An 8,613-nucleotide genomic window follows, 5' to 3' on the forward strand; every position below is an offset into this window, starting at 1 on the left:
GTTTTTCACAAAATACGACTAGGACTGGGTATGGATTGTCCTGCATTGAACGTCTCTGTCAGTTTGATGAAGGTTGGACTTTACCATTTTGTCTAGCCGTCTTCCTCATCTTTCTGTCATCACAACGTGTTTACAGCCACAGTTCCTCCTCGCGACAGATGTGTTATTCACTTTTTGCCATTGCTGATAAAGTCGAATGACCAATACCTGAGAGCAGACTACCAATGAAACTGTTATAGATACTGATATAGATATAGATACTAGACGTGCACACACTATCATGCCTCTAATGAACGCTGCAATATCTTTGCCTTTCCTCATATCTGTTATACTGGCTGCAAATAAGCTTGTCCCAGCTATTCATAATACTGCAGGGATCACCTGATACATCAACCTGATCAACCTAATTTGCAATGCAAGTCAAGCCAGGTCCAATGTTGAATAGGTACTGGGACCTAAAAAAAGTAACCAGCTGGTGAACATCTTGAGAAATCTAAGAAATAATAATTTCGGGAATACTTTAAAGTTGTAATTCTATGGAATAGCAACTTGTGTCACGAGGTCTATATAGTAATGCGTCAATGTTTGCATTTGCGATTCCTTTATCCTAATTTATATGAGGCCTAATACTTGTAACTCGGAAAATAGAACATTCGACGTTATTTTAATATCTCAGTCCTCTCAAAGTTTTCTAGGTATTTTTTTCTCTAGCACAACATGTGAGGAAAAATCAGAACTCTTACGAAATTAACTCTAGTTAGAGAACACCTCATTACTCGTATCTATAGGTTGAGTGTGTCCTGATGACTAACGTGTCGGGCTACGGATAGAGTGCTCTAAGGTTCGAGACGTGATGCTGCTGGAAGAACTTTGTACTGTCAGCTCTCTTTCCGGTTAGTAGCTCAACATTAGGGAAAAGCTATACGTGAAACTTCTGAATCTCTGAAATAGCCGTTTAGCAGACATTCACTAAACACTAATAGCACAAAACACTAATTTGTTAAGCATCGATTACTCATGTGATTAACAGAAAATCAGAAACGAAAAACAATTTAACAAATCTAAAAAAATAACATATCCGATTATGATTTACGGAATTTCAGTCTCAAAAGTTTAATTCAATACCATCGTTTTTCATCCACATTTGTTTATTGGTTGCTGAAATGACACTGTTTCTGATTTATGCTCATTCGATTGAAAATACTTAATAGTTGAGAAGGTTCATACAACGTTTAACCAGTAGATGGCAGCCCAGTTATAACACTTTCCAAACTGTGTTTTGATTTTCACATGCTTCTTGTTGAAATTATAAATTAGGCTTCTACCACTGCCGTTCCGAAGGCAATGTGTATGAAAAGTTGAGAGAGTGGATTTTATTTCTATTACTTTTAGAGAGTAAGTTAGTTTTCAAAATTCATTTGTTTATATTCAAGTTTGTCCAGCAGTAAATCCATCTACTTGATAATAAACAAGGGGGAATCCTCAATAGCCGAGGCACTTGAAATTCTTTAGGCAGGATTAGAGTAAATTAATCTATGAGACTTTTGTTTCCCTTTTTATTAGCTGTGTTTTTGTGCGCCAATAATACCAAGCGTGGGACGCGCGCATACCCGAGTCGATTTTATTACTCATCAAGATCTCTACCAGCTTACCCTCAAATTGAAATTATTTTAGGCAGGATTAGAATAAATTAATCTACGAGACCTTGGGCGCGGCAAAGACGTCAATCGAAAGGGTTAGAGCTCTTGAGTCCAAAACTGTAATTAGATCTCAAATCGGTCAAGAGATGACGGAGCTATGAGCTAAACGTTTGTACTTGAAAAACTCAGAGGCGTTCTATGAGCCATTATGCCGCGGCTAACAATTAAGATTAATTTTGCGAGACAAGTATTATTTGTTATACTATAATTGTATTAGTCTGCGTGATTAAAATACGGATAATTCACGCACAACATTTCAATTGTTAACAATGTCAACTTCACGTGCTATTTTTTATTAGTTAACCACGCAGTACAAAATCTAGTCCCCTCAGTGGCACAGCGGTATATCTCTGGACTTACAACGCTAGAAACCGGGTTTTGATACCCGTGTTGGGCAGAGCATAGATAGTTCATTATGTAGCTTTGTGCTTAACTTCAAACAGACAAAATCTAGGCAAGGTTTTAATCCTGAAGCCAATGACGATTTCTTACTTCCATCAGTCTGACCAATATTCCTCCAGCATGGCCAAATGATGGCACCGTCATATTACGTTTCGATCAACATTTAGTTGTTGTTTATGCAAACACACATACACATAGATATATATACGACCCATCAAAAATACAATATAGTTATTAACTGGTTCTGTTTCAACCAAACCTAATAAAGTATAGTCTTTATATCTTACACAGCAAAATAAGGCAATTACGTTCTTAATCAACTGTTTTATTTCATTTTCCTCGCTCGAGATTTGTTATAAAAATGATGACTGACATGTCAATGTTAGGCCATGATGACTGATATGTCATTGTAAGGCCATGTGTGAGTAAAGCACAATTTTTTTTAATCTATTTCTTGTTCTTAACAGTCTGCGTTTATAACGTTTCGTGATAGATAAATTACAGTCCAGTTAGAACACATTTTTATAGTAAGGTTAATTTAGAAAAAAACCCACAAAAACATTAACCCTACCTCATAAATTTTGAAACCATTTTTTGATTGTTTAGAATACGTACATTTAGCAATTACATTTATTTTGCTTCGTAGATACACATCTTATTAACTACTACATCTGTTGAATACTTTACAACGTAAAAAGTTAAACTAGAAAGGGTTTCAAAGCACTATGCAGTAATACGATTTAATTTAATGAACCCATATTAGCTGTTGAAAAACGAGCGTTTAAGCGATTACAAGATTTAAGGCCACTTTAACAGAATTTTGACATTTTGATCCAGCTGCAAAATATGAAACACATTAATATATATGATTCATTTCAGTCATTTGGAGCAGAGTAAAATATGAAACACACTTAACAGAACCGATAATTTTTTAGTTTTTGTGTACCCTATACTCACTTCATTTCATGGACGGAGGTTATGTTTTCACCCATGTGTGTGTGTGTGTGTGTTTGTCAGCAAGATTTCTCAAAAACGGCTGAATGAATTTCGATGAAAGTTGATATACATTTGGACTATGATCCAACTTAGAAGTGATTAGTTCTTGGATGATCAAGGTCAAGAAAATCCAAAAAAATCCCTATCTATTAACATGAGGACTAATTTTCACACAATTTTTGGTCTTTAAATCAGTCAAAAATGATCGGATTTTGATGATACTTTGTGGACATATGTAGAATATTATTCTTCACTGTCCTGCCAAAAATGGTTCATGTCCCTCCATAACGACGGACATACGGACCATTTACATTTATTTTTTTATTTTGAGTGCCGATCAACGCTGCGTGGCGGAGGTTTGTGCTCTATTGAGTGTCCCTCTAGATTTACTAATAAATTATGATCAACGCTGCGTGGCGGAGGTATGTGCTCTACTGAGTGTCCCTCTAGATTTACTAATGAAATGTGATCAACGCTGCGTGGCGGAGGTATGTGCTCTACTGAGTGTCCCTCTAGATTTACTAATAAATTATGATCAACGCTGCGTAGCAGAGGTATGTGCTCTACTGAGTGTCCCTCTAGATTTACTAATAAATTATGATCAACGCTGCGTGGCAGAGGTATGTGCTATACCGAGTGTCCCTCTAGATTTACTAATGAAATATGATCAACGTTGCATGGCGGAGGTATGTGCTCTGCTGAGTGTCCTTCTAGATTTACTAATGAAATTTTATTTGTAATCAAACGTAAACTTCGACATTCCAATGGACAACGTTTCACTGCTGGGTAAAGAGCTTTCACTATTGTTGTTTTGTTTTAGAGAAAAGCCATCTTGGGCTGTTTGCTGTGTCCATTACGGGGAATCGAACCCTGAATTTGGTTTTAAATCCAAAGACTTGCCACTGTCCCACTGGGGACAGCTTTCTGTGATAATGCATTTAAGGGCAACATCTTGCACATTTTGTATCTAATGCTATTCAACACCTCTTAATATCTAGAGCTGTAATTAGAGAAATGGTTGTCGTGGTCGTCAATGGAATGGATAATCTCATTCAACATTGTTTCATCAATCAAATTGTGTTTACTCAGTCAAGTTATGTTTAATTAATCTGACGAGGAAATGTAGACTGGCTAAGTTCAATCTTTCTCATCATTTACCTTTTGCTTTCTCTATCAATTGCTAACGATGTTAGTGATAGTAATTACTATATTTAGTTGTAAGCACCCAAGGAAGTAGTACCAGGGGACCCCCTCCCCCAAAATGAATTTATTTCTATACAAATGGAATACGTATTGATTACGAAAAGATATACCAAGTTCATTCGAAAGTTTAAAAACATGTGATTTTACACATTTTGTAATACAGTTACACCAGTATTACTTTAATGTCATCCTAACATACAAAAAACGTCAAAAAAAGACTCAAAATAACATCAGGGGGTTATGGGTAATAGTCCTACACATTACCATAACATTGCTTGTAACAGGCTGAAATAACTACTATATAAATGGGTTACAGGATGAATTAGTAAGAAGGATGACTAATTTAACAAATATTTTTTTATTACGTTGAATAACCGCATTACATAGCAACAAACCAGTATATTTTCCATAACGTCCAAGACTAGCTTTCAGTAAGATAATATTAATAATGCAATAATAATCAAATAATGGATATGATATAACTGATGTAACACGTGTAAAAATGTTTCGAAGGATTTACTAAGGGGGTTGTATGTTTACCATTTACCAAGGAGAAGCTGGACAGTCTGTTGAAACTCGAAAAATGAATTTTCAAAATCTTGTTAGAAAAAACTTTGATCTCAGGTATTACCCCCCCCCTAGATCTTCCTATACAGGGTTTTTCTCCTCATTGTTCTGTAATTTTTAAACAACAATTGAAATTCGACAATTTTTGTTAACATTTATTTTTTATAATTAACATTTTTGTGTATTTTAAATTAGTTATTTCTGGCTTTTCTAACCTGCAGTTAATAGAAAGGAAACGATTGATATAATTACTAGATTCTGTACAGTGCATAAAAACTGAGAGCCCCTAATGGCTTCGATATCCGTGGTGGGCAGAGCAAAGATAGCCCATTGTATAACTTTGTGTTTAACAACAACCAATCCAAACCCAAACTTTGCGATTCTTTAACGTACTACATCCACCTGTTTGATCAATTAGTGTTGGTATAAGCTAATGATGTTTGGAGGTGACTTTTTAACTACCAGTGCGGGTATAATCTGATTATGTTTGGAGGTGACTTTTTGATCTGTTAGTCAGTCTGTAATTTGACGATATTTGGAGGTGACTTTTTAATCTACTATTACAAGTATAATCTGATGAAATTTGCAATCTGTCGTCGCGTACCGTTATTTCAAAAACTAAATAGTACTTCGCAATTTGGAGTTGCGGGTAAGTTATAAAAGTAAATCCCATTATTCGGTCAGAAAAAGAGACCCAAGTGTTGGAAGAGGGTGTTACCTCCTTTCTTGTCTATCTGTTTAAAATTTATGACGGACAGAGCAGATAGCTTATGAATAGCTTTGTGTGAATATCGGAAAACCTAAAACTTCTTTTAAAAATCAACGTAACTGTTATTCCTTTTTTAAAAAAAATAAATTTTCACTTAAAATGTTTAATCTCATGACTAAAAGCTCCCTTTAAATGTTGTAAAATTAACGAGAACTATTCCCTAAGAGCACAGCTGCTTTTGAAAGGTTCAAGATATTTTTTGTCACTCACTTTTTTATATAATACACAATTCTCTCTGAAAGCACTTTTCTTGAACATTCGAGCCATAATACTTATTTCACATTTCCAAAGATACATTAATCTGACTGAGAAAAAAAAAAGATTTAACATTTTTACGGTAACCATTTTGACATAAACATTTTTTACTTTATAGTTTATACTTTATTACTTTACTTTATACGGAAATAACGTCAGTAATCTATAACCTCCCAAACCAATACCCGGTGATTCAGGAGTAGGCAAAGCACAGGTAGCCCGCCCGTTACGAAGTTTTGAGCTCAACAGTTTTGTTTGTTTGTAGTTATGCACAAAGCTGCACCAATGGGCTATCTGTGCTCTGCCCACCACGAGTATCGAAACCCGGTTTCTAGCGTTGTAAGTCCACAGATATACCGCTGTGCCACTGGGGGCGAGCTCAACAGGAAACCCACGAACAAATTTACTATACTGTAATATATATGATCATTTTGACAAATAGTTTGTTTTTCTTCTAAATTGTCTTACAAGTTTGTAGATTTTTTAAGTAATATTGAGCAACCTTATAGATTGTAAAGTTGTTGTTTTTGTTTGTTATTAAGCACAAGGGCTACCTGTGCTCTGTCCATCACGGGTGTCGAAACTCGGTTTCTAGTAGTATAAGCCCGCAGACATGCCGCTGTGCCACTGGGGGGAAGTTTGTAAGGACTAGTCAAACCGTTTACTTGCGTTTACTAACGCGTTTCTTTTGTTTTTTTGCGATACAATGGGATATAACAAAATGCATCTTGTTTGTTGAAATAAAACGCAAAAATATTCTAGAAAAGTTGCATTCCTTTGTTAAAAATTTATTTTTAACGTAAAACGCCATTTGGGGATTCAGTCATTAAGAGCATAATGTTTCTTACATTTTCACAGTAATAATAAAATTATTTACCTTTGGAAAAAATGCAAATATAACTATTGGTGATCTAGTTTCCTGAATTCTTTTTAATTACTTTTAATTCTTCAAAGAATTATCTGTGGAAACATATATTTTCTACTTTCGTGCATTTTAAACTTATTTTAACTAATTTTATTTCAGCCTGAGATTTGTGAAGTAGAAGTGTCCGAGTCAATGAAAAAGGGGACAGTCCAAAGGACACTGCTGAGGTCAGCTTGCTTACAAGTGGAGGAGCTGTTAGAATGAAATATCCCTTTGGATATCTACATTAACAACCATGTACGAATAGGCCTAGGGTGTGCCTTCAGAAGGATGGACAAGAAATAGACGTTTTGTACATAGTCGTGTCTGTATATTATCATAGCACGTTATCTGCATGTATTGTATATATATGTATAGGTGTGTGTGTGTGTGTGTGTGTGTGATTACATATTCAAGATTAAAACTGTCAAACAACATGCAGTAAAACTAGCTATTATCCGTAATTTGTTATTGAAGAAAATAATTTAAACGTTAAATTTTTTTTTTTAGATTTCTTTCTATACAACGTATTGGAATCAATGAACTGCCGGGCGAAACGTTGCAATTATAAGATGGAATCTGTTTAGTTGAGAAAAATTATAAATGATCTTAAATTAACAGATATTAAGTAATAGGACCACTGTTTGATGAGAAAATGTGATGAAAGTAACACTTTTCATGTTTAACGTGCCACTTTTATGTCGCCACAGTCACGGGCTACTAGTAAAAGGAGTGTATTATTGATATTTCAGTTACATCTTACTCGTTTTAGCCTTTACTGGCAAGTTCATTTTTGTAATATCCGAATTAATCAGGCCTGTTTGATTATAATATTTAACGTCTTAGTATCTTGAAGCCTGTATTTGGACCAATTGAAATTAAATGATTAGAAATACTTGTTCTGTGGTATTATGATGCTTCATTATTGTTATTGTCCTGCAGGAGTTCATGCATCTCCAGCTTTGCAGCTTAAAGCTCGGAGTAAGCTTATCTCACATTCGGTTCAGTTAATATAGCTAGTGAAAGTTTGTATTCTCACGGTTCCATCAGAAATTCTTTTGATTCAAACTACAATTGATATTGAAAATATTGTATATTTTGATAGATTATATTCGTTGTTGCAATGGACGAATGAAATAAACCGAACTATGACAATAAATTTACCAAATTTCCATTAATGAAAAAACGTTCCTGCCATGTAGAAGAAATTAATAAAACAAATAAAGCATTCTATAATTCAATACTCTTGGGCAAAGAAATGTCACAAACATGAAACCACACAGGGGGTTTTGTTTCCTCGATTGTAGCCGTAAGTTATAATTTCAGGGGGTGTTGTTTCCTTAATTGTAGCCATAAGTTCTAATTACAGGGGGTGTTGTTTCCTCAACTGTAGCCATAAGTTCTAATTACAGGGGGGTGTTGTTTCCTCAACTGTAGCCATAAGTTCTAATTACAAAGGGTGTTGTTTCTTCAATTGTAGCCATAAGTTATAATTACAGGGGGTGTTGTTTCCTGAATTGTAGCCATAAGTTCTAATTACAGGGAGGTGTTGTTTCCTCAACTGTAGCCATAAGTTCTAATTAGAAGGGGTGTTGTTTCCTCAACTGTAGCCATAAGTTTTAATTACAAGGGGTGTTGTTTCTTCAATTGTAGCCATAAGTTATAATTTCAGGGGGTGTTGTTTCCCCAATTGTAGCCATAAGTTATAATTTCAGGGGGTGTTGTTTCCTTCAATTGTAGCCATAAGTTATAATTTCAGGGGGTGTTGTTTCCCCAATTGTAGCCATAAGTTATAATTTCAGGGGGTATTGTTTCTT

At 35.0% G+C, this 8,613-nt stretch overlaps 1 protein-coding gene across 1 annotated transcript in view; it reads left to right on the plus strand.

Annotated features, from left to right (window-relative positions):
• Positions 1-7,674, plus strand: part of LOC111086224 — a 70,138-nt gene extending 62,464 nt beyond the window's left edge. The window contains exon 3 of the mRNA XM_022388184.1: positions 6,917-7,674. Coding sequence (XP_022243892.1) covers positions 6,917-7,021 — 105 coding nt within the window. The 3' untranslated portion in view covers positions 7,022-7,674. The remainder of the gene's footprint in view (positions 1-6,916) is intronic.
• Positions 7,675-8,613: the final 939 nt, after the last annotated feature.

Source organism: Limulus polyphemus, unplaced genomic scaffold, assembly GCF_000517525.1.
Source record: "Limulus polyphemus unplaced genomic scaffold, Limulus_polyphemus-2.1.2 Scaffold933, whole genome shotgun sequence".
In the NCBI taxonomy this organism is placed as follows: Eukaryota; Metazoa; Arthropoda; class Merostomata; order Xiphosura; family Limulidae; genus Limulus; species Limulus polyphemus.